Source organism: Lissotriton helveticus, chromosome 7 (genome assembly GCF_964261635.1).
Source record: "Lissotriton helveticus chromosome 7, aLisHel1.1, whole genome shotgun sequence".
NCBI lineage: Eukaryota > Metazoa > Chordata > Amphibia > Caudata > Salamandridae > Lissotriton > Lissotriton helveticus.
The window spans coordinates 1,384,284,327-1,384,300,870 of record NC_136068.1 but is presented as its reverse complement, the minus strand read 5'-3'; the positions used below and the strand labels follow the sequence as shown (position 1 = coordinate 1,384,300,870).

At 43.8% G+C, this 16,544-nt stretch overlaps 1 protein-coding gene across 1 annotated transcript in view; it reads right to left on the bottom strand.

Moving 5' to 3' along the window:
* QTGAL (queuosine-tRNA galactosyltransferase) overlaps nt 1-16,544 on the bottom strand; it is a 2,423,197-nt gene that overhangs the window by 1,959,135 nt on the left and 447,518 nt on the right. Inside the window, exon 5 of the mRNA XM_078654698.1 lies at nt 11,805-11,870. Within this exon, the coding sequence (XP_078510824.1) occupies nt 11,805-11,870 (66 nt within the window). The remainder of the gene's footprint in view (nt 1-11,804; nt 11,871-16,544) is intronic.

Below are 16,544 nucleotides of genomic sequence, written 5' to 3'. Positions count from 1 at the left end.
CAGAATGGCCCAGGGGAGATCACTCAGTGTTGTTTAAGGGAGCCTTTCCACACACTACAAAAAAAAAGAGGCAAAACTTGCAGGGCCTGTCCCTTTTATTTGAACAAGAGTTCCTATGAACCCCCTTTCGCCCGCCGCACTTCTCTCTCAGCCAACAACAACTCCCTTAATCCATGTTTTCCTCGTCTCTTTGGCGCCTTTCTTACATTGTACATGTTGTCATGGTTACCATTAAGGACTCTCAAATATACAAACAAAGGAATCCATGTCAGATGTGCACTCACAGTCTCGACTCCATCCCTGCCAGCTGCAATTCATGATTCGCAGCCACTGTCACCTCGCATCTCTGGGGTGCATGGGGATAGAAGTCGGGGTGCCTGATACATTTACTGGACACTCACACCTCCCCACACCCTCTTGAAAATCAACCAGAACGAATATACTCCTAACATGTCTTTAGTCAGGCGTGATCAGTTCATCCAGTCCTATGTTTCCCGTTGCATTTTGGTGCTTGCAGGTCTGCGTGTTCTCATTTTAAGTGCAGGACTAAATGAGCCATTATTCTCCTCAGTCTCCCCCTCTATCAGATTGTGGGCTCCATTTCAAGGACTGCAAAAATCTCGGAAGAAGGGGAGTGTCTTTCTTTAGTGCACGTCAACCCGTCATCAAGACGGTACAGTCAAATGGTCGCTAAGTCCTGGTTCTAAGAGGGCGTGCTTAGAAGCCACTCACCACATTTTTAGGGGTCTGTGGTTAACAGCACCGTCTCGAAGAGATTAAGAGTGCTTCAAAACATGTCCCTCAACCCCATTAAGAATGGTAGTGCTTAGAAGCGAGTACCTCTTGGTATCATGGTCGCTTTGGCTTTTCTTAGAAACATGCTCACCCCAATACTAAAGACTGAGGTACTTCGAAACACGCCCGAATTAGGATTGGAAGCTCCTAGAAGGTAGCTCACTTCGATACTATGGGTCACTTTGACCAGAAAAAGTGCGTATTGCCAGGATTAAGGATGGGCAGGACTTGGAAACACGTCCATGCTGTTATTAAAATCCATTTGCTTAGAAACAAGCTTGGCTCTCAGAGTGGGACACAGCTGTCCTTAGAAAGCCCAAAGACCAAGTTTTATAGACCAAATCTGTAAGTTGGCTCCAGAACTGTTCGCGCTTAGAGACCAAGTACCAAGCACTGGGAGTGCTTAAATGCACATACTCATGATTGGAGCGCTTAGAAACAAGTTCATACTCGTTATTTAGGAGCGATATAAAAAACTTCTGTGAGCTGTTTAAACTGTGTTTACTAGGGCCTGTGCACTTCGTTTTTTTGTCCAGCAGAGGGAGTAAAGTTTTTTATCAAACAGTATTGTTAGATTTTAAATTAGTGAGGCCCTTACCTGCTGAAGTCCAAAGTGTGGATTGAGTCTGTCTGTCTCCTAGGAGATTCTGAAAAGGAGAAGCAGCTGCCCAGCCCCCACCCCCAGGCCAGCAGACCATTGGCTATTCAGCTACCAGGCAGGTCTGAGCCCTCCTCTCACACCTGCCCAGGCCCCTTAAGGCCTTGCTGGGTGCACCCCAAATCATTCTCCATCTTGTGAGTTGCAGCATACCTGTGCCCCAGAATGCAGTGAGCAGAGCCCAGGAAGTGGTAAGGAGACAGACTAGTGCTGTCTCTTCCCAAGACAAAAAGTTGTTTAAAAAACGATTTTCACTTTCTGTGTTTACGGTCTTTGCCTGTGGTTGTTACAGTTTAAAATTGTAGTTTTGGCCTGCCTGTGATTGCATATTTTATCATCTGCTTTGATTTTAAACTTGTGGTTTTCCCTGTCCATGATTGCTTCCACTTAACGTGTTGAATTGTGGGATTTGCAGTCCAACCTCTGTAGTTTGTCCCTCTCATTCCTTGGTGACAATTCTGTTTTCCTTCCAAAATTTCTCCTTTGCTCTATGCTAAGACCTGTATGGTAAAACAGTGCACTCCCAGCCACCATTTAGTGTTCACAAGCCAGTGAAACCAGCACCACTGCCCCCCCGCGCACCCCCAGCAACCGGGATTTTCTACATCAGAGGGTGCTTCTGTAAGCTGTTTAAACTGTTTTTACTAGGGCCTGTTCACTTCATTTTTTGGCCAGCAGAGGGAGCAAGGTTTAATTCAAACAGTATTGTTAGATTTCAAGTAAGTGAGGCCCTTACCTGCTGAACTTCAAAGTGTGGATTGAGCCTGTCTGTCTCCTAGGATATTCTGAACAGGAGAAGCAGCTTCCAACTCCCTGGCCAGCAAACCTTGTCTGAGGTCGCTGGGACCTTATGTGGTCTGCTAGTGGTTGGTACATGTCTACACTGATTGGTGGTTGTATCTGGTGTTTCTATTGGATTGGGGTTAATGTCCTCATTGGTTGGGTATTTGAGGGTTCTGATTGGTTTCTGGGTCTGTGATTCAATCATTGTAGGGTTGGGACTAAGGCTAGGGTTAGGATTTCTATTGGAAGTAGGGATTAGGGCTTCCTATGTTATTGGTTGTTAAGAGTAGGGTGGGACTAGGGCTAGGGTTAGACCTTTAACTGGAAGTAGCAATTAGGGCTTCTGGTGTGATTGGTTGCTGGACTAGGTGTGGGACTTAGAGTAGGGTTAGGCTTTCTATTGGAAGTAGGGACTAGGGATATTTGTGCCATTGGTTGCATGGACTTCTTTTGGGACTACTGGTAGGGATAGGGCCTTTATTGGACGTAGAGATCAGGGTTTTTGAACTGATTGGGTGCTTGGGCTAGGGCTAAGATTGGCTGTAAGGTCCTGGTCTCCTATTGGTTCTATATTTTAGGGCTAGTGTTGTGATTGGATAGTGTTAGGACTAGGGTTTCCATTGGCTGAAGGGGTCGCCTGATTACTAGGGCTATAAAAGGCCAGGGTTAGGGTGTCTCAGCTAGGGGCAGAGAGGACAAGGGCAGTTGTCTGTTTGAGCCTGTTAAGGGCAGAGAGGACAAGGGCAGTTGCCTGTTTGAGCCTGTTCGAGGCTGGTCGGGACTAGGGCCAGAAATTCTGCCCTTTTTCTCATTTAGTAATACCCAGCCCACAACATCCACATCCACAAACAGAGCAACACACTCATACCAAATGTACACCACGCACAACACTATGCACAGATTAATGTACCAGCATGCACTACAAACCCAACCAAACCACATCTACACACGCGACTATCCAAACTACCACACATATCCACCATCACCTACAAACAGTACACAACTCTATCCTATAACACTAACCAATACACTCATAACTAACACAACGCCAATCAAGGCCATAGATAACTACATCCCATTCAGACACACTCTCCCTGCTGTAATTACACCTAACAGACCACCTTTTACCACTAACAAACATATAATCATCCCTCCATCAGTTGTCCAACAAACACCCTCCTCTCCCTTCTACCATAACAACACTAACGCATAACACACACACTGCACACCACCACACTTTGTAACTCTTGCAACAAACCAGTCTCAGATAAACACTCTCACCTATACTTCATTCCCTCCTACACACAACATACACTCTACTCATAAACACATCACCACCCCGTCAATGTCACAACCTCCTCTCACATACAATACTACCCAACCAAATCCATTGCATGAAACATATACATCAGCACCCTTTTTCACTACTCCTCAAAAGCAAAACATATCACACACACCAGCACAACAAGATTTTCAACGCGCAACACCTCACACAAAGGATCAAACTCCAATGCCAAGCTGTCACTCTTCCACCACACCTAACACAGATACAGCAATACAGCACCTCTCTTCTAATCGCCTCTCATCCTTTGGACAATTTAGAACATTACTACATGATCCACATGCTGCACCACCTGCCCTGACTCATACACCTTCCGTTTTAAACACACACACAAAATATAAGCAGTATGCTACACCTCACAACGTTGCTTCCCCATGTCTACTTCACAACAATGTTACACCACAAAAGCAACACGCACTCACACTCACTCTCAAACACCATCTCCAACACATACACATGCAGACCCATCAAAATGCCTTCTTAGCATGCTGAATGAGAAACACGATACAGAACAGCTACAGCACTAAAAACACAACTGCTACAAACCCACACAATACCGATCACTCTTCTACCAAACAAAGTTCCACTAGCATCAAAGGCCACTCACTAAACTGTCTACTAACAAATGCATGATCCCTCTCTAAAAACAAGCATCACATCTACGACCTTCTCACAGATGCAAAGCCAGACATGCTATTCATAACCGAATCATGGTTGGGAGAGGATATGGCTCCAGTCCTGCATGGAGCCATTCCTCTAGGCTATCAAGTAATCACCCAAAATCGTATAGCCAAAAAAGGAGGTGGTCTACCTGTTGTATTCAGGCAAACAATACATATCACTAAAATTGACAAATTCTCCATAAAGAATTGTGAGGCTCTTCTAACAAGATGCAATCCTACACCGTCTTCCTCCTGTAACTCCCTGCTCCTTTACAGACCTCCACCGAGCAATGCAACATTCCCAGACGCACTTCTAGACACAGTTTCAAATCTGATAAAAATACACTTCAACCTATGCGTTCTGGGTGACCTTAACATTTGGTTTGATAAACCCAATATGACCCATCCAAAAACAATCACGGGCCTAGACGAATTGAACCTGCATCAGATTGTCCACATTCCGATACATACCACTGGACATATCCTAGATGTCATTTTTGCTAATACTGAACTAGTTACCTTTGAAACTATAACTCCAGTCACATGGTCAGACCACCACTTGCATGCCTTCCAACATAAAACAACGCTAAGCGACTCGCCTAAAACTACCTTACATCCATCCACCTATCGACCGTGGAACAAACTCAATTTGGAACACTTGGAAACACAACTAACATCCAGTACAAATCTGGAAACCATAAATTTTGTTCCAAATCTATATGAGTGGCTACAGGAAGCTTTTGCCATCCTGATACCACTCAAAACCACACAACAGAACAAAAGAAAAAAAGCGCCTTGTAGAAAGATAGTAATAAAAGACCTAAAACAACAAATTAGAAAGCTGCAACGTACCTGGCGTACAAAACAAACGCCAAACAAGACAAACTTCACCTAGAGAAAATTAACAGATTATACAATTCTGCTATCAAAAAAGCTAGAAAAAGGTACTATTCAGACAGAATTAAAAACGTTAAATGTGCAAATAAAGAATTCTATAAAATACTCAATGAATTTCGCAAACCAAATTGCCTAGAAGGAACTCATCCTGTTACTCATGATTTCACAGACAAACTGGCAAATCATTACATAGACAAAGCAGACACGTTGGAATCGTACTTAAAACAGAAACAAAGCACCAGCAATAACCCTTGTACAAAACAATAATTCAAGAATGCTCCAATCAAGGCTCTCTGTTCCTTCCAACACATCTCACAATGAATTTATGGACCTGGTCAAAGCAAGCAGGCCTGCCGGGAGCCCTTCTCACCCCAGTCTGCCACAAACTTTCAAGACAATTCTTTTAACAACCTATGCTGCCACTCCATTAAGAAGAATCATCAACGCTCCCTTAACTACTGGAATATTTCCAGTAGAACTCAAAAAGTCATACATACGCCCTTTACTGAAGAAAACAAACTTGGACCCACTGAACCCTGACAACTACAGACCCATTACAAATGGACCGTTCCTGGGCAAACTGATAGAAAGAGCAGCATTCGCCCAGATGTCACAATTCATTGAAGAGAATGACATACTTTCAGACTTCCAAACAGAATTCCGTCCGGGAAGAGGCACTGAATCTGCCCTCCTTGCCATCTGGGATGACCTAAAGAATACAGTTGACCGCAACGGGGTTGCTGCGCTACTCCTCTTGGACCTCTCAGCTGCCTTTGGCACGGTTGACCATGACACTCTGAAACAAAGACTCTATGAAGCCGGCATAGAGGGAACTGCTCTAGACTGGATCGTGTCCTACCTTCAAAACAGAACTAATGTCATCCATACCCCACCTTTCTCGTCCAAACCATATTCCACAAAAGCAGGGGTCCCTCAAGGTTCTATTATCTCGCCCATGGTTTTCAACATCTACATGAAGTCATTACCAGTACTGATCAATAAATTTCACCTCACATGCTATAACTATGCAGATGACACGCAAATATTCCTTCAACTGGAATGCCCCAAAGACATTGGAAAATCACCTATTTTCAGCAGTCTCAGAGCCGTGGATCAGTGGATGACCTGGAGCCATCTCAAATTGAATGCTTCAAAAACTGAAATACATATGTGTGTCGATTGGAAGCATTACAACCCACTTGCCGCATGGCCTGATGAACTGGTATCACTGCCTAAAGTATCGAAGGAAGTAAGAAACCTCGGAATGACCATGGACTCTAAGCTGTCGATAAATACCCAAGTGGATAAACTAGCACGGTCAAGCTTTGCTACTATAAAAGCGCTGCGACAAATTTTCCCTCATTTGGGATTTCCAAACAAGGTCCAAGCTACCATCTCCCTTGTTCTGTCCAAACTCGATTACGCCAATAGCCTCTACCACGGATCACCTTTAACGACCATAAAAAGACTACAACTGATTCAGAACTCGGCTGCCAGACTACTCCTGCATATCAAACCGCGAGACCACATCTCCCCTGCCTTGAAAGCCCTGTATTGCCAGAAGATCCACGTTCAAGCTGCTTTGTATCACCCACAAAGCAATACATGGAATGGGACCACTCTTCATCAGGAATAAAATCACCAAACACATTCAACAAAGGTACCTCCGCTCTAAGGGAGCATCTCGCCTCAATATCCCACCATACAAGAAAGAACCATAGGTGGCACATCCTTCTCTGTTCAAGCAGCCAAACTATGGAACTCTTTACCCCCCAACATAAGGTCCACCGACAACCACCTTATCTTCAGAAAACTACTCAAGATTTGGCTCTTCCCCACATATGCACCATACGCAAGTAGATATTTACAGCATATCCCTCTGTATACAAGCATTTGTTTTCACTATAGATATATACCTATCTTTGTGTATTACTTTGTATAAACATGGAAAATAATTATGTTGTTGAGAGAAAAAATAATAATAATAATAAATAAAAAAAAATAATCTTTGGTCTACATGTACATACTTCCATTGTGCATCTACGTACCATCCGTGTACTTGGATCTGTGTGTCTGTTACTTTTCTCCTGAAAAAGCATATCCAAGGCACTACCCTATTTCTCCTCTGGTGCCTCTATCAATAGCTTTGATCTACATATACTTACCTCCTTTATGTATCTACATACTTTCAATGTAATTATGGATCTATATATTTATCACTCTCTTCTAAATTAGCATTTCCAATGCACTACCCTATTTCTCAGCCTATACTTCGCTCAATATATCTTCTAGCCCAACCTTCTAACTCATCTCAAACTTCTTCTACAACTCCTTCCAATGCACTACCCTATCTCTTATCCTATACATCTATCAATATATCCTCTACATCCACTCTCTCATTTATCCGAAACCCTATACCACTACTATGATTGCCAAAATAACCCTTTCTAGACTCTCTCCTACTCTACCCCCCTTGCATCATCTGACACCTCTTTTACTTTACCGATCCCCTAAAACAAACCTTTCTAAACTCTTCCCTCTGAGTCCTCCCCTCCAAAACTCCTTTTACTCACCCAAAAGCCTCCTCCTACTGCTAAGACCAAAAAAAAGTCCTTCACTCTTTTATCCCTCCACTATCCTTTTCAATAGTAATTAACAGACTAACATATTCACTTCTTAAATTCCATATTAAACTATACTAATATACTACCCAAATGACTGAATAACATATCCACTACTCAAATTACTTAATATTTTTTACTACACTCATTTTCAACAGTAATCCTTTATTGGTTCCGGTGTGGCGTGCTACTCGCCAGAAAAGCGCTTCAACAACCATCAGGGGTAACAAGTGCTATATGAATGCAAATCTTTCTTCCCCTTTTTTCCCTCCGCTATCCTTCTCTCTCCAAGTAACTGACTAATATCCACCACTGAAATTACTTCATATTTCACCATATTAATTCACCACTAATCCTTTGTAGGCTTCCTGAATAGCGTGCGTCAACAAGCGCTATATAAATACAAACCTTTGTCCTCCTCTGTCCTTCTGCTATCATTCCAAATAACTGACTAACCTATCCACCACTTAAAATGTACTTGCATGTTTCACTATACTAATTCAACACTAATCCTCTATGGGTCCCGGAGTAGCGTGCTACTCGCCGAAAAAGCACTTTGACGCCTCGTCAGAGGTAGTAAGCGCTATATAAATGCATTTACATTACAATACAATTAGTGTTTGAGGCACCGCGTTGTGCCCCCCCTCCCCCCTTCGTACTCACAATCAGCGGGAGGGTTCGGTCCTCACGGTGCGCCTCCATCTGTGCCCCCGGGGACCGCCCCACAGGGGGCGGGGACTTGTTGTCTTGCCACAAGTAGTAACAAGAATTAAAAATGCAATAGGTCTCACCTTTCATTAAGTTAAAGCCATTTTCTTTGGTATACAATAAGCAAATGGCTTTAACTTAAAGGTGAGACCTATTGCATTTTCAATGCTTGTTATCTGTGTCACAAGGGTGGAGACCTACTGGCACGTTTGATGTAAATTTCAGCGGCTACACCCAAGAAGAAGGAGAGGGATCAATACATAAGCTGTTCAGAGTACCCCAGTAGTTTTCCCAGACTCTCGAATGCTGCTTAGGTGTCCACAGGTGTCCATCTGGTGCTGCAGCCGGCCCTGTTGATCAATCCTAGTTTGAACTGAGATTCTGAACAACATTGGAGGAAGGGGAGGGCTTTGCACATGCACTCACGAGTGTGGGCCTTACACTGCATACCTCACAGCCACTAGGCTCAGATAAAGTCTGTACCTTTGTACTCATGCTTACACGTGTTCATGAGATATTGGAACTGTGTTAGCTTTCAGGAAAAGCTATGGTGGGGTTTGTGAGTGACCGGGGTATTGAAGGATTAGCTTATGAGCCACTGACACACGTCTGCTATTGCTAATCACAGTGAATCTGCAACTGTGAGATCATTTTAAGTGTAATAAGTTTTTGACTATTTTCCTTGAGTATCTGTTGTAGAACCCTCCGCGCCCATTAGCATAATCCTTTGAGTGGTATTTTCTTTTGGAATAATAAAGTACTTCTCTTTTATAATAAAAAAAAAAAACTGAATTGGACGATCACCAATGGTGCAACACGAGCATGAGTGTGTAAATACTTGAAGCACAGATCACTTTAGGAAGAACAACACATTTAGGTGCAAAGTCAACAGGAATGTGTAAACACTTTTAGAAGCAAAAATCCCATTCACGGGCAAATCACTTTTAGGTGCAAAATCACCTTTGATGTAACATCAACAGAGTGTGGAAACACTCAACTGTAAAACCATATATCGGTGCAAAATGATGCTAATGTGCCAAAATAATACTTGATATCAGGTAAGCAAAACAGTATTGTGACATTTAAAAGCAAAATCACATTAAGATGCAAAATTACCAGGAATGTACAAAATTGTTTAGGAGCACATATCATATTTAGGGCCAGAAACACATTTTGGGGCAAAATCACAGTTGAAGCAACATGAACATGTGAGTTTAAACCGATCTACGCATTGGGAGCAAAATCATATGTAGGTGCAAAATCACCACATTGGATGCAAAACCAGTAGGAGTGAGGTATCACAAGAAACTGAAACACCACTTAGTATGGAGAGAAAATGTGGTAGTCATATGTCATGTTAGATGTAAAAGGTGTGCATCAGTTTCAGGGGGTAGGCGGAATTCCGCGTAGTAACTCAAAAACTCTGTGAGATTCTGTAGAGTTCTGCAAGCGGGAGGAATTCGGCATGTTGCACTGCTCGTGCTGATTTTTAGGTCCAGGAGCTTGTTCCACACTGTAAAATCAGCATGAACAGCATCATCCAGTCTACCAGAGGGCTCTGCTTTTTTCTGCCGCTCAAGTAGAGTTTCTACTAGGATGGCAGCTTTCTCAGCGTGAATGGTTGCGATCTGCCAGGTTGAGAAATCTCGCCGGGAGGCATTCTAGCGACTGAAAACTGTGCAAGGAGAGGCAAATTCCTGCTTCCGATCGCCAACTTAACGTTGGCGAGCCATCCGCAAGAAAAAAGTACGTCATTAGGGGTATGTGGAGTTTTGCCAGAACTCCGCATTCCAAGTGGGCACAATTCTGCAAAGTCCGCAGGCAGACCTGAATTTTTCACCCAACTCTTATCAATATGACTGGTCTCTACTTAGTTATCAGCTGACTGAGGTGGCAAATCACGGATTGCTAAAGATCAGCAGAAGTGTGGCAAATGTTTAACAGCATGAATCAGATTCAGTTGTCAAATCCATTTCAGATTTGAAATCACTGTTAGGCGAAAATCAGTTTTAGATGAAAAAGTCATCCTTAGTGCAAAGCAGTGGCGGCTCCTCTGCTAAGGTGGACGAGCGTCGCCCCACTGCTGCAAAGCAGTGGAAAAGAACAAATGCAATGATAACTCGAGGTTATTATCACTGTATTTGTTCCTGATGGCAGCTTTGCGTGGCTGGCGGGGCTTCTTTGCTACAGAGCAAGGGAGGAGTGGTTTAGAGCAAGGGAGAAGTGGTTTGTCCCTTCCAAGTGCGCAATGACTGTCCGGCCCTCTGGGGCCATCCAAACCAGTCATGCGCACTTTGAATGTTCTCCATGCAGGCTGCATAACAGCCTGTATTGAGAACATGCCCAGGCTCCCATTCCCTGGCTGAGCGCCGATCCACGGCGCTCAGACCAATCACAACGCTGCACTGAGGTGTTGTGATTGGCTTAGGGGAAGGAGCCTGGCTGCTTCCAGTTCCGGCCCCATAGAGGAGAGATAGATGACGCGGGAGAGCGGCAAGCAGGTACCCTTTTTTCTTTTTTTTACATCCCATTACAAATCTGACCCACATTCCTCCCCCCTCCCCCCTCACTGATTCCTCCCCTGTATCCCGTCTCACCCCTCCCGATCCATGCCGGCCACTACCGCTGGAAAGTAAGCAGCATTGAAGAATCACATTTAAGAGCAAAAACCATTTAGGTGCAAAATTCACATTATGGTGCAAAATCACCATTGGCATAATATTAACAGAATTAGCGAAACACTATTTGAATACAAATCATCATTTGGTATACAATCACATCTTGGGTCAAAAGAAAACTTGGTGCAGCAAGAACAAGCGTATGGGAACACTTTTAGGAGGACCTCTGTTGAGGAACATGCCTGTATTACTTCACTATTCATGCATAGCAATGAGAACCACTCAGGCATGCGAACGAACACAGTTAATGGCTAACGTTGAGAATGAAATATTCCTCTGGCCTGATCCAAAATCCAAAACAGAAATGGCACTTCCTTCAAGCAATGACTTTAGGGGCTGGTCCCAAACGAACCAACGGCTGAAGGGGCTGCCCCAAAATCCCCAATATTTTATTTTCAATGTTGATGGATGGTTCTAAGAAAAGTTAAAGCTTAATGTCGCAAAACCGTAAAACAATTCATTAAGAAACCTTTATCAGGCACATTTGGCGCTCTTTTGTCGTGCAAAAAAACATGTGTCCAGCGATCTAGCAATCGTTTTAATCTCTCTACCATTCTATGGTTTCATAACATTTATACTTTCAACTCTGGTGGTATCACTCACAAACTGAAATTAAAAAGTCTGAAATTGGCATAAAGAAAATGAAAATGCTGTACTCACACTATTGGGGTGCTCTTTGGCAGCTTCACACTGCAGACGCACTCTCTGAGGCATCATCACGTCATCCTGTAATAAATAGGGCACTGTTATAGAACATGAACACGGTCACAGTCCTGATCTCAGACACACATGATGGTTTGTTAGGTTTTACTGTAGCTTCACAGCACGACCGGCTGAATGGCTCCCTTCAATCGTGTGCGGTCAAAAAATAGGATTTCCTGAATGTTGGCAATTTAGTCATAAGAAACACAGAATGGGCGAGGAATGAATAAATAACTAATTATGAAACAAATGAAATCCACTAAACAAGGGAATTACCTAAATAAAGTATGATATATTTAACCCCTTCTCTGCTGGGCTAATTCCCCCGCTGTGCTGGGGGACGGGGGGCGCGCACAGCGCCCCGGTGCTGATGACGAGCTCAGCTCGTCATCAGCCACAGTGCTCGTGTGCGGATGACGAGCTGAGCTCGTCACGGCCACGCCCGTTCCTTAGAACGCTCAGGACAGCAGGGGAATTATCCCCGCGTGTGATCGTTCTAACGGCCATGACGAGCTAAGCTCGTCATCAGCACACGAGCACCGTGGCTGATGACGAGCTGAGTTCGTCATCAGCATGGGAGGGGTTAAGAGTAGATTGCTAAAGACTTCAAAACTGCTAGCAGATTTAATATGGAAACGTATGTCCTAGTACCTGAATTTTGTTGAAAAAACGTACACAAATAAATGTGTTTCTTGTACAAATGTTTGTCAGTAGAGTAGGGAGGACTGCTTGGGAAACAACCTTTTTTCCATGCTGTCTTTACCAAGCGATAGCTTTACCACGCAATGCCTTTACCAGGCATGCATTAACAGCGGAAATGTAAGTATATAGCAGGTAAGTAAAACTGTCTATATGTAGCAGACAAAAGCATTTTTTGGTTTGCTAATAACTTTAGCACACTTTGACGAATCTTCACAGAATTTTCCAAACAAAGTAGTCTACCTTGTCTAGTTCTGCATGGAAGTTTCGGGGTCATCCGCCAAGTGGGGCAGAGAAAAAGGGGAGTCAAAACAATGTGCGTTTCCCATGCAATTTCCCATAGAGATTTTAGACACAACTACGGCCCGACCGCTGAACGCAATAACACCAAATATGTCAGATAGCTAGTTCTTGGTCCAGAAAGAGCCCTTTTGTGATTTGGTGTAAATCCTTTCAATAGTTTTGGAGTTATTAAAGAAAAAGGATTTATAAATAACTAGGGATGCAAATCCTCCGCGGATCCAACAGATCTCATGCAAAAATCTGTTTGGCTGCCAACACTTCAACCAGGAAGTGCTGGCAGCCATCTTGGGCCTCGACTCATCCGAGTCCCAGGAAAAAAGAAGAAAAAAAAAAGAAGGGGGCAGGATAGGAATACTAAACAAAAACCAAGTGGGGTTTCCCCCGCTTGTGATTTTTTGGTGACCCAGGTTGGCCAGGTCCCGGGGGTGAATTCATTATAATAATGGGGGGAGGGGGTCCACAGCCCACTTCCCGGGCTGATTTCGGCTCCGAGACTGCAACCCACCCTGGGCCAGGCCAACCGCAAATAGGGGGAGGGGGAGCACAGCCCCCTTCCAGGGGCCAATTTCGGCCCCAGTGGACCCCATCCCCTGGGGCCTGGCTGTGCGATCTAAAGGGAGGCCTCCTGATGCCATTAATGGCCCTGGGGATCCCATATCCCAGGGCCAGGGCAAGCTGTGCACCTGGGTGTCTACCCTGGGAAATAGCCGTCTCCCTGTCCGCAGTAATGCGGGCAGGGAAACCTTTGTCTGTTCTTGCTTGGTGGAAGCAATTAAAAGCTCTCATCAAGCGAGAGATCAAACAGTAAGTCCGCTCCTAGCAGGTGGAGCATTAAAAATGCTCCCGCCTGCTGGAGCGGACTTTTCATCCATTTCAGCAGGCAGGTAAACAGTTGAAAAAATTGCTCCCACACATAGGGAGCAGCATTTTATGTTGCTTCCTGCATGCGGTAGCAAGGCCAGCTCCCAATGGGAGCTGGGAGCCGGCAGGGACCCCTGAGGCATTGGAGCTCCTCTCACAGCCCCCAACAAAAATGTAGTTGGTGCCCTGTGTGAGCTCCAGTGCACCCACTCTTTATTGGCTGGGCCCCGGGGAATGGGGTTGGTGGGCCCTGTGGCCCCCTCCCCATTTAAAAATTAGCATGGCCCTGGAGGATGGGTCCCAGTGTCAAAAACGGCCTGGGGAGAGGGGCCCTGTGCCCCCCCATTATCAATTTTATAAGCCACAGGGGATGTGGTCCCTGAGGCTAATATTGGCCGATGCAGGGGGGCAGTCTGCCGGGGAATTGTATTGTACTGTATTGTAATTGCATTTATATAGCTCTTACTACCCCTGACGAGGCGTTGAAACGCTTTTTCGGCGAGTAGCACGCTACTCCGGGACCCATAGAGGATTAGTGTTGAATTAGTATAGTGAAACATGCAAGTACATTTTAAGTGGTGGGTAGGTTAGTCAGTTAATTGGATTTGGAATGATAGCAGAAGGATAGAGAGGACAAAGGTTTGTATTTATATAGCGCTTGTTGATGCACGCTATTCAGGAAGCCTACACAAAGGATTAGTGGTGAATTAATATGGTGAACTATGAAGTAATTTTAGTGGTGGATATTAGTCAGTTACTTGGAGTGAGAAGATTAGCAGAGGGATAAAAGGGGAAGAAAGATTTGCATTCATATAGCACTTGTTACCTCTGATGGGTGTTAAGCGCTTTTCTGGCGAGTAGCACGCCACTCCGGAACCCATACAGGATTACTGTTGAAAATTAGTATAGTATAAAAAATATGGAGTAATTAGAGTAGTGGATATGTTATTCAGTTATTTGGGTAGTATATTTGTATAGTTTAATATGGAATTTGAGAAGCGAACATGTTAGTCTGTTAATTTCGACTGAAAAGGATAGTGGAGGGATAAAAGAGTGAAGGACTTTTTTTTCTTGGTCTTAGCAGTAGGAGGAAGCTTTTGGGTGAGGGAAGGACTCAGAGGGAAGAGTTTAGAAAGGTTTGTTTTAGGGGATCGGTAAAGTAAAAGGTGTCAGATGATGCAAGGAGGGGTAGAGTAGGAGAGAGTCTAGAAAGAGTTATTTTGGCAATCATAGTAGTGGTATGGGGTTTGGGATAAATGAGAGAGTGGATGTATAGGATATATTGATAGATGTATAGGATAAGAGATAGGGTAGTGCATTGGAAGGAGTAGTAGAAGTTTGAGATGTGTCAGAAGGTTGGGCTAGAACACAGTTCTTCAAACTGTGGGGCGCGCCCCCCTGGGGGGGCGTGGATGGGTTCCCAGGGGGGCGCAAAGGCCTCTGCCAGCACATGTAAATGAAGACGCCTGGAAGTGCAGCGATGTTTATTTGCTGCATTTCCAGGCTGTCTTCATTTACTCCGAAGGCCTCAGAGTGCCGTCGGGCCAGAGGTCAGTGGGTGTGCTGCTGGGGGTTTGGCTGAGCAGTGTCTGGAGTCTTAAGACTCCAGCACAGCCGAGTTTTTCACAGGTCTTTGAAGACCATTTGCATACATTTGGAAACTGGTTACCTAAGCTTAGTGTTTTTTTTTCTTTTTCTAGTACCCCCTGGGCCCTGCCTATTCCTTACATTTGCATTTTAAACTTACTGCTGTAGTGTGAAAATGCATTTCATGAAAAGGAATACAAAAAAGGGTTGCCAATAGAACAAAATGCAAGCCATGTATGTTTAAAGAGCCTGCAAAGACCTTGCTTTGACACTAAATAGGGTCTTAAATAAAAAAGTATGTATTCATTTGTAATGTGACTTTCTGTCTGTTCCTTTTATTTTCAGTCATGAATCATTCAGGCAGCCCTAGAACACATTTAAAAGTACTTTATATTTGCTTTTCGAAGTACGCACAGATAAGTGCTGAAAATAGGGCTTTAGGTGACTGTTTATTTTTGTGCCGTCTGCAACATCAAAATAATGAGCTGGCAACCCTAATCATAAGACTGGAAGTTTGTTGCAGGATCAGCACAATATTTATTTCCTTCACCCTCGATTCCCTGATTAATTCCATAATAGCAATAGTTTAACTTATATCTGAAACCCTGCGTCCTGCCAATAACATGCTGGTTAACTTGAAGTGTCTGGGAATTCACCCTGCATTCAGACAACTCATTCCTCATTCTCACCCTTCACTTTCACGCTCACCCTGCACTCATTGAGTATAGTTATGGTTTTCCGGCATTTACCACATAATCCATTGTCTGCTGCATAATTTGCAGATAAAAAATGCAGCAACACATGTTACCTCACAGTGGAAGGCCCTTTCTAAAGGTTGACTGGTCACCTTTCATTTGCTTATTGCTATATGTGGGTGTTAATGTGGTACTTATGAGGGGCAATAAAGGCCAGGACAATGTTAACAAGTGTAAAAATAGCAAAATAGTGCAGTAATGCTATCACAAAATATGCAGCATAATTTGCCTTTGCTTGCTGCAGAATTTAGTCAACCATGCTGCATAATTTGGCTTTCTCCTGCCGCATAATTCCAATGGCCCTGTTTATAGTGCTATGAAGTCCCAGCCCGTGGCAGAAAGCACTGTGAATCTGTAAGTTGTTATTTTAAAACAGTATTTACATACTCTAAGCTAGACTACTGCAAAATGATGCAGTGATTGAGATAAAACAAGTTCTTACAAAATATACTTTTTAGTAATAAGTAAGCAAACTGTATCTAATGCAGACATT